This window comes from Columba livia, chromosome 3, assembly GCF_036013475.1.
Source record: "Columba livia isolate bColLiv1 breed racing homer chromosome 3, bColLiv1.pat.W.v2, whole genome shotgun sequence".
Lineage (NCBI taxonomy): Eukaryota > Metazoa > Chordata > Aves > Columbiformes > Columbidae > Columba > Columba livia.
The window spans coordinates 98,875,114-98,898,039 of NC_088604.1; the positions used below are offsets into that span (position 1 = coordinate 98,875,114).

Below are 22,926 nucleotides of genomic sequence, written 5' to 3' on the forward strand. Positions count from 1 at the left end.
GGTCCAGTCCCAACAGGATGTCATAGACTCTCTTGTTTTTCTTGGAGCTAGAAACCATGTTGCAGGTAGGCTTGCAAATCCTTTTATCATGCTACTCTTGTGAAAAGGTTTTGTAGTGTAAAGTGACTGACTTTAAATCTTTTCACATTGGGAGATGGAATTTTCCCCCCCCTGAATCTTCTGGTTGTAAGACAGAGTCCATTTATACACAAGATATAAGAACAGCCTGGCTCAGCAAGTCATTTAGAAAGACATTTGGTCAATGTAAAGGAGGAAGGGAAGGAGGGGGAAGGGATCCCCCTTTCCATTGTACACTTTTGTCATGGTCACCTTGTGAGTGGGTCTCTGTGTCAAGGTGACAAAGGTGCAAGAGAATCAATGTAGGAACTACGTAAAACCTCATTTATTGCAAGTATAGGCACGTTTATGTCTTAAAGCATATTCAAACCACATCTTAACAATTTGCCTGAAATCCATCAATGTACTTCACTTTCAAATATATCAAATACAATTTTTTTGTTGTTGCTGAAGTCAGAGGACAAGATATAAATGGGAGAGGATGAAAAGTCATGGGAAGAAATTGAAGAACTTGTTCATTTTACTCAAATCCGAGATGCAAAGCAAACTCAGCTCAGTGTTGTAGTTGTCTGCATCCTTTGTTGTTGCCTTACGACCTCCAGAGTTGGCCTCAGGAAGTGACCTGTTCCCTCCCACAGCAGTTTATTTTGTCCATTTGTAAGAAGTGGAATACATAGACAGCATCAGTCCTTGTCTACTTATATGGACTGAGTCATTATTTCTCATGGTATTAGTGGAACATGGGAGTTTATCTCTACCCTAGAGATGGAAAAGAGCCAGTAAATGGATGTCCAAGTTCACATAACCAGACAAGAACAGGACAGAAACTCGTAATTATGGATTTGTTTTCATTCGCCCTGTTTCTAGTCATGAGAAAACGCTCATAGCCAGGTTGTTGGTGCTGCTGTAAGCTATTTGTGCTGCCCTCTGCAGAAGCAGATGCTGTTGCACAAAGCTCGTGCTGCAGTTTTTAGATTACCGGGTGTAGTGAAAAGGGACCAACCCAGGATGCTCCGGTATATGCCTGATCTTCTGGAGCAATATATATCTGCCAGGGTAGGCTGACACTGAGCCAGTCACCTGGGAATGGGGTGAACCCCAAAGTGTCTTTAAACTACATGAACACAGCATGGGGAGATGGGAGTGTGTCACCCTTTTTTGGGGAAGAGCCCTTTCAGAGAAAGCTAATGGTGTGGAAGTCACATGGAGACTGCAGTGCCAGCCAGCCAGAAAGCATAAAAACAAGTGTCTAGTGAGACATTATAGTGCTCTTTTTTCTTTTTTCTTCTTTCTTTTTTCCAATTTTTTATTAGATCCTCTGTAGTGTCCACTAAGTACCACTCACACCAGTCTTGGGGACACAGGTAACTTCTGTTCCATGGCATCCCCAGGGCCAGCCCCAAGAAACTTCATGCTGCTACTCGAGTACTTCTTCCAGATGAAAACAATGGAGGGGGTCAGGGCCATGAGCCAAGAGCTTTGCTTTTGGGAAGGAAGTTAGTATTTCCTCCACCCCCTGCCTTAAATGTAGTGTTTGAGGCCAGCATTGGAGACACAGTCCTGGTCCCGCAGAGAGGAGGAGCCTGGAGGGGAATATGGAAAAGTGAGAAAGCTGGGTGAGAGAAGGATTTTCTGTCTTATTGCTTCTTTTGTGATCATGGAAAACTGCTGTACAATTACGCTGAGGTTGCACGGCAGACTGGAAAGAATCTGCCGTGAATTAACTGAGGTGGAAACTGTGGGCATGATCTGGGATTCAGCCCCTGCCTGGGGAGGTTATTCCATCTCTGCCACCAAGCCGTACAGCTCAGCCTCAATAGGCTGTAGACATCTGATTCATTAAAATGGTTTTCTTACGTAGGAAAGGACAAAATATTTGGTGAAGGTTCAGCTGTGGGTATGGAGAGAGACCTGTGTAACTGGCAAGCCTGTGGAGCAATAAGCTTGCAGACCCTTGGGAAGACTGAAGCACTTCTGCTTGAGAATATAGAGATGCTCCTTGGGATTTGCACTCAGTTTTTCTGTTTGTTTGTTTTATTTTTAATTTAAATTCGGATATCAATGAAGAAGGAGACCCATGAGGCTGTTAAGGAGTTTTTCCATTCAGTACCATCGAGGAGCCCCACAGACCCCAAGTTAACCTCTGGCAAGTAATACTGGCACTTCTGTGACTCCTTCGCAGCCTGATATGAGAATCGTGCCCTTATTGACTTCCTCCTACTGCCGGTCCCTCACCTTGTGGACATTCCCAACAAAGCTGTGAAATTAGACAGAGCGTGATAGATTGAACTGGAGAGTGTTAGAAGTGTGATTAATAAAGCACTTGCCATTTAAAAATACCTTTTATCTTTTAAGCCCTTTAACTTGCCATTTACCCTGTAACTTCCTCTTTAAAATGCGTTCTGGGGGGCTACTGCAGCAAGTTGCCCAGTGCCCAGCCAGGTGAACACGCGTTGTTTGCAGATCTTGCACATTTGTTGTTTTGTTGTGGGGCAGATAACCTGCCCTCACACTGTTAGCTGAGAGGTATCACCTTGTCCATGTTGAGATGCCTGCCCGGCACTAGTCAAGTGCCTCTCTGGGTAAAGCATCTTAGAATAGAATCATAGAATCATTCTGGAAGAGACTCTCAAGACCATCAAGTCTAACTATTAACCTAACCCCGGCACTAAACCATATCCCTAAGAATCTCATCTAAATGCCTTTTAAACACCTCCAGGGATGGTGACTCCACCACTTCCCTGGGCAGCCTGTTCCAGTGCTTTACAACCCTTTCTGTGAATAAATTTTTCTTGATACCCAATCTAAACTTCCTCTGGCACAACTTCAAGCCATCTTTTCTAGTCCTATCACTTGCATGTGGGAGAAGAGCCCAACATGCTCCTTTTGGGTAGCTGTAAACAGCGATAAGGTCTCCCCTCAGCCTCCTTTTCTCCAGGCTGAACAGCCCCAGCTCCCTCAGCTGCTCCTCATCAGGTTTGTGCTCCAGCCCCCTCACCAGCCTCGTCACCCTTCTCTGCACTCTCTCTAGTACCTCAATGTCTTTCCTGTAGTGAGGGGCCTAAAACTGAACACAGAATTTGAGATGCGGCCTCACCAGCACTGAGCACGGGGGGATGATCGCTTTTAACAGGTGTACACAAATCACCCAGTCTTGAGATGGAGCAGCTTTACACTGGCGTGAGCACCCCAGAGACAGAGAAAAAACGCAAACCTGCAAGCGGACAACTGGGCCACCCTGCTTCTCCTCTCAGTCCCCATGAACAAGCAACACAGGGTTAGAGCCTGTTTGTAGCAAGACAAAGACACAACCCCGCAGCATTTCCCTTGCCCCCCTCCTGGCTCTGGGTGCTGGGCAATGGGCACACACGGTGGCACCGGCCGAGGAGAGGCCACGAGGCAGTACAGAAGTAGAGGATTTGTGTTAAAGCTTCGGGACTGTCTTAAATCTCCGACATCTGCCAATTTAAGTACCGCTGAATCGCTGGATAATTCTGCTGGTGGCGCTCCTGGGAACACCCAGCCCGAGCAGAACAATTTTGAAGGAAATTACATGAGCTGGGATTTAGTGTTGTCTCTTTAGCTTGTGGAAGAGATAATCTGGCCCATTTAATGTGGAACAAAATTTGCTCTGTTTCACAGGCGTAAGGAGATAGTTTTGCCTTGAGAAAGCAGCAGTAAATGACTCTGAAGTCCTGCTGTCACTCGCTCGCTGAGCTGCTGTAATATGGAGTGGCAAGGGCTGTTTTCTTGGGCCACTTTCTGCATATAAGTAACGCTCTTTATAAAGAACACCACTTAGTCTTATGACAAAATTCCTCTAGTGTGACACAGAAGAGCATTGACATCATTCTTGAAGGCTGGAGAATTTACAGCACAGTTAATTATTAATTTGGCTGGCATTTGTAAAGTAGAAGGGAGTTCTTGTGCTTTTAGGCCATGCTCTCAGTGTGTAAATCTCTTGTATGGCTGCCATAATAATATTCCTGCAGCTATGTTGTCACCTATTGTAATTTTTCTGCTAATAAGAAAATTTAAACTAACCAGGAATCCTAAATTTGGAGACTAGTTGTTTATTTCAAATATACTCTAGAGAAATAATAATGCAGTTCTGCTCTGAATTTAATTTAAACAGGAACAGGCAAAACAAATCTCTGCGGAGGGCATTTGACAATAATAAAATATTTCTCCCAGCGGGTGAGCTGGTAGCAATTGTATTGTTGCCATCAAAGCTCACGTTTCAGCAGGTCATTACCATCATAACAAGCCCTTGGACCAACTGGCATGGACATGCAACATTGAGCTCCTGATGGGCACATTATTTCAGACCTTTAACTTCATGGAGAACAAGACAAATACTCCTGGGAACAGAGGATTATATTTTGAAATTCCTTTCTTTTCTGTTCTGCTTAATAATAAGAGCCTGCGTGTAATCAATCTACCGCCACTTGCTTTTTTATATTAGCGGAGGTTGTAAGGAGCCAGGCTTGGGAATCTGAATGCTAAGAAAGAGTGGCCTTTAATTGTCACAAAATACTGACGATTAGCATGGCTGGGATGTGGCAACGCAAACGGTCCTGAACACTTGTGAATAAAGAGGTTAAAAGCAAATAAATGCACCCATATTCTTTTCTGTAGTTACTTTTTTTCTCTTCTTCTTCTTTAATAGCAACCACAAGGAGGAAGTTTATTACCTATATTTTAGAGACAACCTATACACACAGAATCAGCATCTTATCAGGCAGCATCATGAGGCAGCTACAGCAGGCAGGCTGGATAACGAAGGATATGGTAATTAGCAAAGTGCCATGTGAAATCAGAGACCTACATTACACAGGAGAGATGAAATGCAAAGTAAAGGAAAGGTGCAGGTAAAAAAGCTGTTAAGGAAAACAAAGGCTATAGAAAAAAAAGCAGAAAACAGATGGAAGCTGTCCCATTCTGGAGTTTAGTGCAGGAGCCAGGTAAGGTGATACTCAAAAAAATAAAAAGTGGTGTTTTCTGCTGCAAAAGCCTGTACACAAAAAAATCTCAGGTATTTTTGTGCTTGTTTTGTTTTTTTCCCAGTACGGTATTACCAGGTGATGCTGCAGGAGGACACTTAGAGATGAACAGCACAGCACGGGGGCTTGGCCTACTAAGGACAATATTTCCATCTCCGTTATTTTTCAGAATCCATCTTTTGATTTGGTGGGTTTTTTTTTTAATTTGTTTTTATTTTGGTGGTGGTGGTTTGGTTTTCTGTTTTATTTTGTTTTGTTTGTTTGTTTTTGTTATAGTTAACCTCTATTGGAGTTTCAGCAGCACTGGCCATGTGTAACTACACGTGCAATAGCACTGACTGGAGCAGGATTTCCATGCCATTTATTTCTCTATGAATCAGCTGAAGGGACCACACCAGATTACTCTTTATTGGTGTTTCCCAGGCCCTTTCACACTATGAACTCACAAGGTTGGGCTGCCAAACCCCGGCTCTTGCGCTGGGATGGCTCCTTTCGCTGTGGGGTGGAGGGGAGGGAAGGGCAGTGTAAACCAGTTCAGCGCTTTCGCAGAGCTGAGCCGTATCCATGGTGGGGAGATGCTCCCGGTTCGCCCATCTCCTTATTTGAGGCAAGTGGTGCAACAGGGTGCGTTGGTCAAGCTACAAATGCCACTGCCCCAAGCCTTTTTTTTTGAACGTTTAGTAGCTCTTGTCATATTTTAGAGAGGTTTGTGCTCTCAGCCAAAGTCCCCACAGATACCTACTGAAACTTTTCTGCCTACTGAAATGTTTCCAATGGATTTCTGTGCCCATCCCGGCTTTGCTACAGACACAGCGTAGGGAGGAGACAGAAAGACAAAAACCAGAACAGTCCTGCAGAGCTGCATCGCTAGGAGTGGCTTCACCTCAGTGTTCCCTGTATTTTCTCCCTGTGATGTTATACTTATGATTGTATGGTGCTCTGTGATCCTCTCGTGGAAAGTGGTACAGAAATATTGTGATTTTTCAATTGCATGTGAAACTTTTAACCAGCGAGTAGATACAATCACATGTTGAGGAAGGCTGAGTGCCACTGTTGACAACTGGATATTTTTTCCCTTTTTGTGTGAAAAATTTCCAACACTACTTTTATCATTTTTACTGGTTTTAACCTAAAGGAGGGGAGATTCAGGCTAGACATGAGCAAGAAATTATTTACTATGAGGGCAGTAAAACACTGGAGCAGGTTGCCCAGAGAGGTGGTAGATGCCCCATCCCTGGAGACATTCAAGGCCAGGCCAGATGGGGCTCTGAGCAACCTGATCTGGTTGAAGATGTCCCTGCTCATGGCAGGGGGGTTGAACTGGATGAGCTTTGAAGGTCCCTTCCAACCTGAACTATTCTATGGTTCTATGATTCTATTATTCTGAATTACGGTGCAGTATTGCATTTTCTTTTGAAGAGGTACTTTGCAATAATTCAAGATAGAACACTGAAAAAGGGGGAAAAAAACCACAGTTCTGTGCATGCATACGTGTGTATGTATGCATGCCTGTGTACACAGCAGCGTCACCACTAAAACCCAGTTCTGACCTCCTCTGAGGAGTCCACGCAGGATTAATCTTTCTATTGTTCTGCTGCTCCTTTTACTCAAAAAACAATGCCTTGTTCCCTAGGTTAAAATACAGAACGTAGTGCTAGCAAGGCAAAGGTGCCCTCCCATTTCAAGGCGTATCGCTACTGAAAGACTATGAAGCACAAGAAGCACCCGGCGCTGCCCTGGTTCCCGTCTCTGAGCACCATCGCCCTGTTCAGCGGCCCCCGTGCCATCAGCCAGAACCTCCCGCGAGCCACTGGCAGCAAAGGTGAGAGACACGTTGACAACCACAATGGACAGACTGCTATCACGATAGGCTAAAAAAGCAAGAAGAGCAGACATTAGCACCTCTGTGAGGGTTCCAGAAGGGCGGGCAGGACAGAGGGGCGGCCTGGAGCACCGGGGCTCTCAGCGAGGCTGAGAGAGGGGCCGGGCCGCTCGCTGCCCCTTTGCAGCCGCCCTGCGAAACCTCCTGGATCCTGACAACCCGTCATTAACACTGATCTATATTATTACTCTGGTGGCTATTCATTTCCACTCAGAAAAGCTGGATCAAATAATACAGATTTCTTAATTTTTTCTTTACCCAGAACACATAAAAGGAGTCTCCTGCAGCAGGCAATGAATGATAGAGTTGGCTGTTGATGGAGAAAGCAAATAAGTACTTCTAGATAATATTGATGTGATCTTAAAATAGTGGGAAAGTTTTCTTTTATGACATTGACAGAGAGGCAATGCTTTTGAGTAATGCAGGTTGATGTGAAGATGCTTTAAGATTAAATAAGTGCTATATAAAGGCCTGTCAGCCTGAATTCTAATGCGCTATGAGACATTTTGCATATTTAAGAGTATGCAAAATGTCTTGTACCACACTGGAATTCATTCTGACAAGGCTTTATATAGCATTTATTTACACTCATATTGTAGTTTAAGGGAGAAGGGATAATGCTGCGCCAGCTTCTCTTTGAATGGAAGTAACAAAAGGTAACACTAATTGTTCTGTTTTCTTCTCCGAAAACAAAACGAAAAAAGCCCCACAACACAAAAAATAAAATAAAAGCAATCAAAAGTGGAAGCTTGTTTAATATTGCTCTACCATCATCCTGAAAGGCATAATAATTTGAGTTACACATCTGAACTGATTGGAGTTACAGAATCATATCTCCTTTTTGCATTTAACAATATATACAATATAAAATAAATACATTTACACAAATGGACATTGGTTGGAGCACACGGTATGATACACATCACAAAAATATACAGTTGATTGCTATACAGATGTGAAGCCCATCTACAGCTATAGACATGTTTGTTTTTGTTTGTTGTTTTGTTTCGGTTTTTAACTACTGGCTATTATGCAACTCCTGGATTATTAGAAGCAGTTTAATTTTTTTTGTCCTTTTGCGATCTTTGCACGATAAGACTGCCATAAAATGTTTTCCTAGGCAAGTAAACAGAGACGCTTAAATAATTAAAATACAATCACCAACACCCATTTTCTCTTCTATAAGAAAAATAGCAGTTTTAATTTTTTATATCTTTTTATGTTATCATTTAAATGCAAAATAGTGGAATAAATACAACAATCTGATCTGATTGAAACAAATGTGTAACTTCTGGGAGTCACACAATCATATTGCTTTAAATAAGAAAAAATTAAAAAATGAAGCAAAAATAGAAAGTAAATTGTTATGGCTAAAACATACACCCTTTGAAATTTTCCCAACACTTCACATTAAGCAAGTGGTCTTGAAAGAACTCTCCTCCAGCAAGGTTTAAGATGAACAACGTTATAAAGCCCGTGCAGTTCTTTTCGCTTTGTTTCAGGTAACGCTTTTACAGTCTTAAGATACTTGTTCTTTTGCAGCTCCAAAAAATTACGGAAAACGAAAACTAAAGTTTGCACCGTGTGCCTTTAACACATCTCCATTTTCTGCGTGTTTTTGTACACTTCTAGGCGATCGGCTTTTGACCCTGAAGCCCAAGTTCTTTAATGTGATACAGCAAAAACAATATTTATATCATATATTTCTATATATATAGTGTACTTGAACAGTAGCAACTTAAACCCTGCACAAACTTTCTGGAAAATAAACTTCTTTTTTGCACTCTTACATATATAAATAATCTTATAGAATCAGCACCTTTTTCCCAGGAGTTGTATTTTTTCTTTGACATTTTTCAAAAGGGATGTGCCAATTTCTGAACTCCTATCACAGCTATAAATTTCAAGTTATTGACCATCTGAATGAATTGCTAATGATGATTTACCTAGAATCACACTACAGTCACTTCTCTACTGAGAAAACACAATCTACAATATAGTCCCATATAGCTAATGATAGATACACAGTTTTTTTTTGCCTAGCACAAGGCCGATTGAGCATCAGCCCATTGTTATTTTGTTTAAAGCACACAACGTAGCAATAGTTTTGGAAACTTGTCCGCACCAAAAAAGTTTTGCAACAACACAGAGCGAGTTAATAACAACATCTGAGAGATGATTGAATAAAAGCTATATTTACAGCGTTTAAAAATTAGACTTATCTATAATCTTGAAATATTCAAAGTTTTATTTCTAAGCTATACATTGGTATTCTATAATAAACTGTTACAGAAATTATCCCTTGTTTTGAAAATATTATGATTTCAGTGTGTATCTGTTCATAACGAGTATTTGTTTGGAGTTTCGATCTCTTAATTATTACTAGGAAGAACCTTATTACCGGTAAGGAATAGAATATACTACTGTAATCTCCTGAGGAATTGTACATCCAATATTGTCTCTAATTCTACCCTGTGTCTATAAGCACACACCACAAGAATCCAAACACCACAAGAAGAACAAGACAACAGTCTTTGAATGCAACATAAAAATTCAGAAAAGCACAGCAAACATGAAACATTGAAAAGCTGAACTACATTTCTTTTGTTTGTTAGGATTACAATTTTAATTACATCTGTGTACATAGAATAAGGATGTTCACATAGTACAGGGAGCAGCTACTAACACTGGTACATTGGTATAGCATTTGATGGAGGTTATTGTTTATTGGTTATTTAGCGACTGTAGTTTTCTGGGGGCATCTAATCGGTTTATACATTAGATTACACCTCGTAACAGTCTTGAAACTGACTGACTTCCATGCTGTGACAATACTGGTTGAAAAGCACGTATACTGGTTTAGCTACTTGTTAAAGATTGCCATTTACAAAACGAAATCTAAATCAATAAATAAGGTATACAAGTGTTAAATTCTTCAATTTGGTCAGAAGTCTACTGCTCCGATTTCTTAATTTTGCAGACATCGGCATTTGCCTTATTGCCTCTAAGCTACTACTGGTTCATAGGGTTTTTCTGCGTGTGAGGTTATAATTTTGCAAACAGGCGGTATATCTCGTTCATTTGCAACTGAAGCAGTTAAGAAATCACGTAGCAACTATACCCTCGTACAGTCGCTGTCTCCTAACTCCGTTACAGATTGGTATTCGACATGGAGTATTTATATGTTAGACTACTCGGCTATACTGTAGGTGTAATCTAATCCTTTGAGTCAGTGAACATTTAGTCATAAACTGGAGCTCATGTTAAGAAACTGGATGTTTTGGACCAGACTGGCACACAACATAAATTGCATCCGTGATAATATGCACCTTCCCTTCAACTATTGCTTTAGTAAGATAAATTCCCACATTAATAAATGGCTGAAAACTGGTAAAGCTGGTACAAAAAAATCTCCGTTAGTAAGAAGAAACAAAACATTTAAAAAAATCTTCCTTCAGGATTCATTTGTCCTTCATTATTGTTCATCATTGTTCAAGCCAGCACAAAAATGCAGTATTTCTTTCCTCTTTAGTATTGCATGAATGAATAAAGCTTAAACTATTCCCTGAAAAAGTTACATTGTAGCTAACCTAAGAAATATCTGGAAGACTTGAAAAAACAATTAAGGAATCAAATGGCTGTAACTGATCTAGATGGAAAATGCAATGATAAGAAGCAGCCGATGCATCGTCGCTTAGTCGTCTAATTAGAGACTGCTCCTATGAAATCTAATACTGCATTCAGTCAGTTCATCGTGTTGTACTGTACTGCTAGGTACGGTGGTTCTCTCTTTGATTCCTTTGTCATTGGGGACATTATGGTTCATAATAAGTTCACTGGCATCCATATTATGGATTTCCATCCTTTGGCAGGCCTGGCTTCCATCTCTCTTCAATTAGAGACCTCTTTTAAAAAGTTCAGCAGCAAAGAAAAAAAGAGAAAAGGAAAAAGGAAAGGAAAGAACAGAAAGGAAAAGAGAGAAAAGGAAAAGGAAAAGAAAAACTGCATCAGAAAGACACAGAAGAAAAAGTTGAAAGCTGCTTCACAGTCTTGCTGCTAAATATCAGTGCAGTCATTTTTTCCTTAATTAAACACTAAGTTTCTTTGCCATTATTATCCTGTTTATTTCCCTTTTTTTTTTTTTTTTTTTTTTTAAAACGTGCATGATGGGAAAGCCCATGATGCTTTAGTCAGACCTTGGCCTCCAGCATTTCCAAAAAAAGTTTGTGCATGGGGACTTTGCCTTCCAGTTTGATGTTGTAGAAATGCTGCACAGCCTTGGTGGAGGTTTGCCTCAGGAGCGGGAGAGTCATCAACATCTTGCCTGCGCGACGTGGGTCTTCCATGTGCTGCCCGGCCTCGTAATCCTGCAGAGCCTCATGTAAGACATCCTGAAGTTTCTGCACTGCCTCGACATCCTCTATGTGCATCGAGTCTGCAAAACAAAGGAACAACAGAGGTTTCAGTCTGGTGTGCCAGAAGCCAGAGAAGTCTACGGCTGCGCAACACTTCTACCGGTTAGAATCACAGAATCGTAAGTTGGAAGGGACCCACAAGGATCTGTCCATCCTCTTCTAAGAAGGAATACAATTACCCACTAACATCTATATTCACCTTCAGGAAAGTATGTGGAACCGCTGCAGAAGTACAAATGTATAACTGACTCTTGTTTAAGTAATATCCTTCTCCTCCTCCTCCTCAAACTAGTGAAATGGTCGCCCTTGCTGCTCCATCTCTTACTGCTTTGAAGAAACAAAGAGCCACAGGGCAACTGGCTGAGTGAATCGAGGTCTGCATTTTGCCAGGGAAGCAACAACGACTGCCCTGCTGCGGAGAAGCGGGGTCAAATCCTGCGGCAGACTCTGAGGCTGGGGAGTTGGAAGCCCCGGTTGGTTGCTACACACTTGCTCAGGGGACACGAATCACGGGATTAGGACCACTGCACTGACACGAGGGAAAAACAGGTTTGATGCGATTTCCCGATAGGTTTAGCAAGTTCTTTTGCCTCAGGCACATTTACACCGACAGGCTACACTTCATATGTTCCTGCAAAGCTTTTGCTCTGTGAAGTTAACATCTCCTACAAGGTGTAATCCTTCTCTCCCACCCACTCAGAGGGTGGTTTATCTCGTTATTGCTGGGGTTTTGCATTTTTTCTAAATCACTCAAAGCAAGCACCTCACCCTATACCTTTCCAGGTGAGATGTTTTGGTGGTGTAAATATTGAGTGACAAGCCTAGACACAATGCACATGAGGAACTAGACTAAACTGCTACATGACCTGGAAAGATTAAAGCAATGGAAGTGTGAAATAAAAAGAAAAGATCTAACTGAAATAACTGTAAAACCCTCAACAGCATAGATACAGAAAGGGAAGATGTCCCTGAGAACACGCAGTTACTGGACCATGCTGAGATGACTTTGGACGAGCAGCCCTAATTCTCTGGCTTTTATGTAGTCATAAACGCCAAAAAAACCCTGATGTGGTCCAAAGTGAGGTGAACACAAGCAAGGAAGAACAGTCATAGGTGAAAGAGGCCACTAAACAGCCCCTGTCAACCACCAAAATTTGGATGGTCCACAGACATACAGAGCCAATAAAACACCATATGAAAATATAACTGCTGCCAGGGGGTACAAGTCCTAGGGGTAGGCTGCACTGGGCAAGCTTAGCTCGGGGTGAAACTGGGACGTGGCATATTAAATCGTGTCCTTGAAAACTCTACTTAGTAAAACACTTCTTTGCATCTTCATTTTTGGTTGTGGAATAAAACTCCTGTTTCTACACAGAACAATGCTGAGAAGCTGAATGGTAAAGAGCTCACTTCTATCATCATTTCCAAGCACCGTACTAAGCACTATGATGCCTCAGATCACTATTTTGACAGATATTCATGTTTTACTCTTGATGATAACAACATCAAATTTCGCACGTGCTTCAAATACCTGAATCACATTCAGAGAATTAAGATGCATTTAAGATTTGTTTCCTAAAAGCTGACGTGCAACTACTTCCTCAGATAATTAGGCCAGACAGTAAACACCTCTCTCTTTTCAAACACAGACATGTAAACCAAAACACGAACCAGTAAGTAACAGGTTAACAGAAATGGTCCAGCTTCTATTGTCAAAACAAATGTGCAAATTGAAAAGAAAAAAAAAAGATAAAAGTTACAGCTCCTGCTCTAAACCAGACACTTAATTATATACAAGTTTGGATCATTTAGCACGTTTTATTGATTCTGATGACAGTTTATCTGTTAATTACACATAATGGAGTCCTATGGGAATTTTACATGTTTAATAATTCTGAGTCTTAGCGAATACATGCTCTAAGAAGCGTGCAGTTAAGACACACGCTGCCAGGATGTGATACTGCACATCAAGGTGCACTGTGCTGAAAGCAGAGAAACGCAAAAATATCTCTCTTAGGGAAAAAGAAAGCTACAACATTTTAAAAAAAGATGACAGGGCAATATTACCTCTAGCAAAATTTAGTTCTAATTCATGTGAGACCATTTCCCAAATCCATACATTTTTGATAGTTTTCTAATATGGCAATTCTATTAAATAATTCTGTGTCAATAAGAGAAAAACCCTGAATTCTGTGTTCTACAAACAGATGTAATCGATACAGACATGCTAACACACACATACAAACGTGACTGATGTCTTAAGCATAGTGTCCAGCCACCAGGCTTAATTTGGAATGCAAACTTCAAACAAATTGTCATCTTTACTCCCTGACGCTTTACCAAGTCCTTGGATATTCACTGTTTTGCTACAGAACACACGATGTGCTAGTCCAAATAATTTTTCCACTAATCGCGCACAGTTTGCACAGAAATTACCCATCTTTGCCTCCTCTCCCCAAACCCACCATGCCAGGACCAGATTTGCTGGGAAACCAAATCGGAGCATTTTATCAGCAACAAAATGCCCAGCACATCAAAGACTGACTGTTGTGAATTGGTTTTTATACCATGCTGCATAAAGAGACAGACTTTTCTGGCAAACCTGATTAGAAATGTTTAGTTTTTAACCCAGTACAGAACCGTTTTGATTCTTCCCACAATCAGTATTTGTAACCGCAACCATGTTTGAGTTTGCGAATAGATGGACGGAGTCCAGACTAATGTATTTTTTGCACAGAGATGTAACTTCCCCGAGATCTTTAGCTCTGCAGTTTGGCCTGCAGCGTTAGAAATATATATGGTCTATGCATTTCTTATACAGAAAGTGCATGAAGAGGGAAGAGAGGAAGAGAGAACCCCCAGAAAATGCAAGAACGGATGGAGAATCAAAGCCTCCGATACAGCTGTTACACTGCATGCTCTCCAACTCTTTTCCACTGTGTGGGCAACATCTGAAAACAGGGGATCTTATCCTCTCCTCGCAGGGGTGATTGTGTATCATCCCTCCCGTAAACAGAGCAATTGCTTACACGGAAAAGTAATAGTAGTAAAGCATTTAATGTATTTGTTGCTGTCTTTGAAATCAATTTAGCAGCTGGGGAGAACGTGACCAGCCAGCTTTCCACCAGCCTAACGCAAGCGCTCGCTGCCAAACGGTGCTTCATGGAGCAGTTTAGGAAGCTGTGCCTTGGGAAACAGATTTTGTCACTTGAAATAGGGTAAGAAAAAATATCAGAGAGAGGGGCACTTCCAAACAGAGATTAAGACTTCAAACTGTTCTTTTAAAACGGCGATTTAGCTCGGAAGATTTAAAAATTATTTCATCAAATCACTATGATAATTTAACTTCTCATTTACAAAAAAGATTCAAACTCATTTCAGCTTTATTCATTCTAGGGTCTGCTAATGTATAAATGCAAAATCTGTGCTATTAAATTAGACCATGATTCAACTTGCAGATTGCTCAGGAAAACATTAATCTCTACAAAGATCCTTCTGCAAGTTTTAGCCTTGCAGTCTGGAACGTAGACTTTTTTCCCCGATATTAAACAAATGTAGATCTTAATCCCTCAGGCATCAGCCTTTGAAAATAAGGAAAATGGTTGAAAATGCTGAACTAGCCAAGGGGAAGAGAGGAGGAAAAATAAAAGAGAAATTTTTTCAGTAAGTACAGACTGGCAGATGTAGAAGTGAATTCAGAGCAGGTTAACTTACTGCTGATAAACCAAATCCTCACTAGTAAGAGAGGGCAATGTCAACAAGAACCACTATAATTTAAGGAAATGCAAAGTCTGTGTGACAATCCAGAAATAAAGAAATAATTCCACAGACAATATGAAATTGAATTATAAATTATGTACAAAGATTTTGAATGTACTTCCTATACAAAGAAAAGCCTAGAAATGACACTTTGTATTTTTTTTAAAGTAGCTTCATAGACAGTGGATAATTTACAATTATATCGTCCACAGGTAATATCCAGAGGAAACCTATACCCAGATGTAATACACTTAAAAATCAGTGCCTATATAAAGAACGGAATTAAACAGGGTAATCTGAAAGTAGTGTCACCTGAAAGCAAGCAGGATTTGATCTTAAATGCCCTGCAAAAGATGGATCCCAGGCTGGTGAAATTGAAAGGCTCAACAGACAAACTCAAGACTTGCTGACACAATGTGCAACTGAGAACAAGGGATTTCCATCTAGAAGGGGGAAAACTTGTTACTGAACAGTGCTGCGATGGGGGAGAGTGAGATGAACAAACGAGGACAGCAACTCACGGAGCTCTGCTTCGAGAATCCAAATTTATCCTTGCAAATGCTTTGTTTCACCATCACAGGATGGGAAAATGGAATTCCACCTGCTCTGATCAGCCAATTGATTGTATCATTGTGCAGAAATGAAGAAAACTAGAGCTCTCATCCTAGAAAAACACCACAAGGTCCAGACAGAAATTCAGATTACAATCTACCTCACTTAAAATTCAAGCTTCATCTCAAATGCAGCAAACAAACATCCAACCCCCCAGGAATCAGTTAGAACACACCACAGAGGGTGACAACCAGCTGAAGACTGGAAAGCAACTGAACTAAGGGCAAGGAGACCTCTCAAAATGCCATGCTGAGGAAACTTAAAGGCTGGCATGTGTGTACTTCGTACGTAACATCACTAAGAAGCAGGAGAAATGCAGGGGTCTCAAATGAAGTATTTCTTCATGTCAGAAAATTCAGGCAGCTTAAAGGAAGAAATTATTACAGTGAATCAAGCAGCAGGGAGTACGCAGCAGTGAATGCACACGTTAAGATGCTGATAAAGCACATCAGAGAGGCAAATATCAACAAGTACTCAAAAGACAGCGATTGCTGTGATGTTTGCGATGCCGTACAGCCAAGCAGTTCCTGAACCCAAATGGATAAATCAGTTCAGACAGTTGTAGGATCCTGGAAGACCTGGATGGGATGAAGAGTAAGAGCAGCAGGCAAAACAGTTTTTGCTTTATGTAAATCCAGCAAAATCCTAATCTGGATTATGTCTCAAATAAGAGGAATTTATCATCTTGATTGTATTGCCAATCCAAAAACTACCACAGCGTTTACTGATGGATGAACTTGTCTCAGAATTACAGAACCCCTTCCTCTGCTGCCTGAGGTGTATACCAGTTTTACACATGGAAACTTGCATTTTTGCAAAGTGCTTGCACACACTGTGTTTCATTATAGTTTTTATGAGAAACACAACACAGTGCCGTTTCGAAAAGTATATTGCTTAAGGTAGAAGCAACCCAAGGAAATTGCTCATAACAAATCAAACTAGGTTCTTGGTTCCCTCACCCAGCAAGAATTCCCATCCTTTTCCAGTCTAGAAATGAAATTGCCCCAGATACTTATTGTGGTCCTCTTTGTGTAGAGTCAACAAATATACTTAATTTTGACCACCTATTTGCCTGTCTTTCTTGAACAGAACTATTTGCTGATGTCTGCACAGTTAGACCAAGAGAACAGAATATTTTCCTTTGCTAAAGAGTATGGCAAAAAATGGTCTGAAATCTGGATGATGCCTTTGGAAACAGACACTTCAATCAGAATATATGGTGGAAATTAAAGAAGACTAAATTAATAATTCCTTGTCCATAGGGATTATAGGCACTGGGAACCAAAATAAAGTAAATAAAGGGCTTGTATGATGGATTTTAGTGAATAAGATCTTAGTCTGGATTGTACTGGTTTGGCCTACTTTTAAGGAGAGACACGAAAATTGAAGCCTCAAAACAGTAGGAAATGAAGATGTAGTAAGAAAACAAATTATTTCACAGAACTGACCTATTATTTTCAGGGCCTAACTGGATTAGCAGTGAAGTAAAACCCCAGGCAAAAGTTAAAAGACCTTAAACTACCTCTTCTTTACTCCTGAAATGCCTTACTTTCCACTAGAATAGGTAGTGAGGGCATCTAGTCGAAGATGTCCCTGCTCATTGCAGGGGGGTTGGAAGCTGTGCTTCATTATGCTAAAATGCATAAGATACTTCTGGGTTTTCACTTGTTTCATACTGAAAGGGTGCTGGGTATTTTTTAGGAGAGTAAATAAGAGAGACCAGAAATGTGATGGTGAGCTGAGGTCCTTTTCTCCTTCTGGTGGTACAGGCTAGACAGCTAGTATTAGCATTTAAGATTAAATTTTCAACAGTGCACGGGGTTATACTTTTAAGTGCCTAGCAGCCACATTTGGGTCAGATTTTTCAAGATGCCAGCAGCCTATTAGGCAGATACACATGGATCAGATTTTCAAATGTGTTAACGTATTTTGACACTCTAGTTCCTTATGTTAGATCTGAGACAGGAGCTGAGCTTCTCTTAAAAATCTGCTCTCAGTTGTGACTCCTAAGCTCTTCTGCAACATTTGGCCTGAAGGCACAATTTAGTCCTTACTGATTAGGCAATTTCAAAAAACTGCTCACCTGCAACTCCCTGTTTAGTATTACCTAATCAATACACGAAAGCATTTTCTAATACAAAAGAGATGAGCAGGTCATCTTTTATACATCGGAGTGTGCACGTGTGCAACTTGTGTATGCGTCAAACATATTTTGTAAATATTTCACCTTCCCTTACACAAGAGGAAGTAATTGGTACATGCATGTTTTGGAAACCATTCAAAGTTGATTTTCTGCGTGGGTAAACAAAGTGCTCATTGGTGCCAGCTTGCTTCATTGGGGCGGCGTGAGGTGGAACGCAGGGCAGTTGCATCCTGCAGCTCCAAGGTACCTACTTGCTTTTCTGTAGAGAAGCGCAGAGAGACAGAAAGAACTCGTGATACTGAGGGGACAAGGGCAACACTGCGGTGAGCGGGATTTCTCTGGGGTTCAAGCATAAAGGCTGTATTAATTACTATCAAATTGATGCAGATGTTTGAAACTAACCTGGTAAATCCCATACTACGCACTATAAGCTAAATGTAACTGGTGAAATCATGCCTGTATAGACTTCAACATACACAGGGCTGAAATGTCTATACATTTGCGCTCTTATAATTGCATTTAAACTTTTCAGCTGCTATATGCACTCCATTTGAAATCATTGACAATCTACAAGGTTGCTACAAGTGTTCCTGCTCTGGCAGGGGGATTGGACTAGATGATCCTTTGAGGTCCCTTCCAATCCCTAACATTCTGTGATTCTGTGATACTTCTCGCATTTCTGGAAATTTATAGAAGCAGCATGGCATTGGCCAACCCTGCAAAGGGAACATTTGATTAAGGGCCATCAGAGAATCTCCCTGAAAAACGGCACCTCCTCCCCATCTTTTAGAAACCAAACGGCAGGATTATCTCACATCGGGTACTGCACAAGCAGACCCTGTATGCCTAAAGCAAAGTTGGGCTGTTTTAATGCTCACAATACTGAGATTTGTTGGCCAAAACAAAGCTTGTGGTATTTATTTAAACAAAATGCAATCAACACGAAGACAATCCACAATTTCTTTTTCTGCTTCTATACACCAGCAGGGAAAGCACCACGACACTGGATCATAAATCACTAACACAGATACACAGCTATAAAACCATCTTTGTCTACTGTTTACAGTAGAGGCAACCTGGGAATCCTTCTAGACAGTACAGATATGGCAAAAATGTCTGAAATGCCTAAGATTTCTTACTATATTTTGTCCATTCTCTCTACAGCTATAAAAAGGCTAAGGTATTTTAAACTAGAAAAATAAATAGTGGAAGTTTTAGAAGAAAGAAGATGTAGCAACAAAATGTATTAAAATGTGAATTGCTAGCTGACTGATCTTATAATGGCATTTTCTTTTTTTTTTTTTTAATGTAGCTGCATTAACATTAATGAAGTTTATCGCTAGGTGAAAATACGCTGTTTCTGGTTTTGTCTATTCAAAAAGACAAAAACGTAATTTTACTTTAATTTTACTTTAATTTTAGCAGCGTTTGGAAATTACAACACTAGGGGTCTGACCTTCTTTGATGGGCTCTCATTCTGCAGGTGCTATTTTACACCTACAGGCTAGTGCAGCTACAGCTGACAGAAGTTTGGTATCTGCTGCATTGTACAACCTGAAGCTGAAATGTTGAACGTGAGCAGACAAAACACGCTGTTGAAAATGAAGTCGAATTGCTGGGCTAATGTTTTCACATAAATGTGCCCTGAATTTTAGTGTGCTGAATTGTATTTATCTCTGACATTACCCATGTTGTAATTCCCAGTGAAGTTAATGAAGCTACAGATGATTTTGATACAGTCTATGCACAATATATGACTAAACTTTTTTTGGCAGCAGTATCTTTTATTATTACTTAAACACTGCATGTCTTTTTCGGGGAGAAAAATAAAAAGGTCTCAGTGGTACTTGACATCATATCCTTATATTCTAGCCCTTTATCCTTTTCATCACGTAAACTATAGACCTATTTCTAATTCAGTTTTTGAATTAGATAATCAAAATAAATAGAAAACACTTCTCAATTTAGACTCCTAATGCCAGATAACTTTCTTGCTCTGTTCATTAAGCACAACCAATTTTGAGAAAAATGCTTCTTGTGGCTGCAAAGCATCCCCAAGTGTCTATTTACAGTAGTCAAAAATTATAAATAAATCTTCAATTAAAAAATAATTTGGATCGTTGAGGAGCATTTCCAGATTTTTTTTTTCTGGAAATAAGATAATATTCTAAAACTAAGGACGAAGTTAGTGGGGTGGAGAATATTTTACAAGGAAACTAATAAGCATTTTGGCTTTGCATGTTTTTGAATTATATTTCCAATTAAAAATGCAGAGTGCTAAATCACATTACAAAGACAAATAGGAAAGTACAACTTCATTGTTGAAAACAATTTCCCTCCTATCAATCTGAGGATTCATGCATCAATATTGTAGATGAACTGTTAATTACAAAATCAATTAAAAAATTATTTCTAAAAACAGTCACGCGTCCTGGCTCTCAGGGGGGCAATTTGGGCAGAAGGTCTCATCTCGCTAGGACCGCGCCAAATCACAAGTCGTCATCCACAAGTAAGCAAAAGCAATCTGGTTTTTCATTTTTCAGCGCGGCTGAGCCCAGCCTGAGATTGATCGTCACATATGGCCCCAGAAAACAAACTGTCAATACCTTGAATGCTGCAGAATTTGAACAAATAGCCGTCCGCCCATTCAAGCCACTCATTGCATCCCATTTAACAGATTTTATTGACAGTTTCCTTCTTGTAATTAAAGGGAAAACTACTGGCCAGCAACCAAGATAAAGTTCAAAGATAGGGTCAAAACAAAAGCAGATGGAGGGGCACGGTGTGACTGTCAATGGAACATAGCATCAGAGCATGTTATTGACATGCAGGTATCTAATGATCGGCACGTCATTAAAGAGGGATCTATCGTGAACTTTATGCAAATGCTAAAAGGGACTTAAGACCACAATAAAGCATTAAGGAGACACAAAAGGAAAAACAACAAAGCACAAACGATTTTTACTTATCTGACAGTATTCACTGCTTCAGCACTTTTAAATTCAAATGCAGCAAAAAAATTCTATCTGAGATTTTTAACCCTTGCTGCATAGGTAATAATTTTGGCAGAAGCATTCTCATCAATGCGGAGGATCCGTAAGGCAAGGTGCAGTCCTTGAGAGATTAAATACGAATTTCCTCCCTCCTCCCATACCCTGAATTCAACCTAGCAAACAAATCAGTATCTACCTTTAAAGAAAATTTATATAGCATATTCTCATGCATCCTTTCTGTTCATTTTAATTGCAATGATCAGACTTGCCTGGATTATGGAACAACACCTATATTCATTTGAAGGGATACTCGCCAAATCATACAATGCAGCATTCTTCACTCCCTTAGGAACATATTCCACAACTACTTAGAACCAGAAAGTTGTTCTTAATTTGAACTGCTTTTTTTTGTTCCCTTTCAGACTAAGTTCTGATTAGCAATTTCTTATTCTAAAACTCTGTTTAAAACAAGCATGCAGAAAGTATTATGGAGGAAAGAAAAAAAAAGTGACATATTAAAAATGTAGCAACCATCATGTCACTCTGCCAACCTGAATTAGCAAGTGCTATAGCTTTGAGGGTGACAAACTCTTCTTTCTCCAGCTTCATGCTCTTGTATTTCTTTACCAGCTGCAGTATGGCATTGTTAAGGTCAAGAAGGCCTGCCAATTTGGATTGGTCTTCATCCATAATATAATCTTCAGCATATACGAGCTCATCCTCAAAAGAAAGTGACCGGTATACAACACCAAGAATCAAAATCTCCATCCACGCACTCTGCAGAAGGCTCATCTGGTCAGCTAGAGACAAAGTGGAGAATCCTGAAGAGGAAAAAAAATACAGGAGAAATATTAAGCATGTTTGGACTTGTCAGAAATCTGGTCCTCTTTATTTGTTTTAATATACATTGTGATAAAACATGTACATACTCTATTTTGTCCCTTCTGCTTTTGCTCCTCTCCTCCCCATCCTACTACAGGAAAGTAAATCACTATAAAAATCAAAAATTTTCTAATCAACATGTAAAGTTCTAAACAGCAGGCTCTTTCTGTAAGAATCATATTCATTCAGGGAGTATTACGGTGACAGTCTGTGAGATTTGTATGATGTCGTCTTTGTTCTGAAATACTCATGCTTAGTTCTAAAACCTGATGCTGTGAAATAGGGATCAGATGACTCTGTTCATCATTACCATAAAGGAAGAAGGATAATTTCAGAGAGAAGAAAAAAAAACTAACAACAACCGATTTTTTAAAAAGGAAAGATTTGATGTTTCAATAGAATTAAAGTGATTATCACAAAGAGGAAAATTCTCTTTGAACTTCAACCCCAGGGGAAAGGGAAGTAGCACCGACCCTTCTCAGAAAACATACGATTCCTGTAATCGCTTCTGCCCCTACCACACTTGTTGAAATAACAGGGTGGCATATTCAAGTGCCAACTGAACAACAGCGGTCACACTGTCCTTTTCCCGAGGGCAAGCAAAAATGTAATAAATGCCTCTTAATGAATTTAACTTTTGTCTTTCTTTTTTTTCCCCCTGCCCCCTGCCGTCTTTCCTAATAGGATCACATCTCTACTGTCTTACTTTTTCAGACTCTTGTTTACAGTACCTGTTAATTTATTATATCAAACTGCTAATATCCAAATCACATTAGGAGCTACAAAAAAATACGGGAGAGGAAGCGATTTTCCTGGCCTGTTGGTGAAATGCAGTAGTTTGCCAGTTGGCACCATCAACCACAAGTACTTAATAAAATCATCAAAGGGGATTAGTCAAGCTTTTCTTAAAGGGTCTTAAGACATGTCTGAGGCTTTCATTTAGTTGTTTATGGAGCTGCTTACACGTCCTTTGACAGGGTTCCCGCTGTAAGAACATTCTTTCTGGTGTTCAATTATACTTAAATGCATTTTTCTGTTTTGAAAGTCAGGAGTTGCAGTCAAGCAGGAATATATCATAAACTACCAAATCTGCAAGGCATCTACTCCCAACAAGATTTTCTCTATAAGCACTAAGCAGCAAAACAAGTACAATAAAAAA

The 22,926-nt window shown here is 40.1% G+C and overlaps 1 protein-coding gene across 33 annotated transcripts in view; it reads right to left on the reverse strand.

The window, feature by feature from the left end:
- Nucleotides 1-7,700: 7,700 nt before the first annotated feature.
- ESRRG (estrogen related receptor gamma) overlaps nt 7,701-22,926 on the reverse strand; it is a 405,281-nt gene continuing 390,055 nt past the window's right edge. For all 33 annotated transcript variants that reach the window (XM_065058466.1, XM_065058489.1, XM_065058481.1 and 30 more), the window contains 2 exons: nt 21,437-21,706; nt 7,701-11,398 (listed from right to left, as the gene is read on the reverse strand). In XM_065058466.1, coding sequence (XP_064914538.1) covers nt 11,154-11,398; nt 21,437-21,706 — 515 coding nt within the window. In that variant the 3' untranslated portion in view covers nt 7,701-11,153. The remainder of the gene's footprint in view (nt 11,399-21,436; nt 21,707-22,926) is intronic.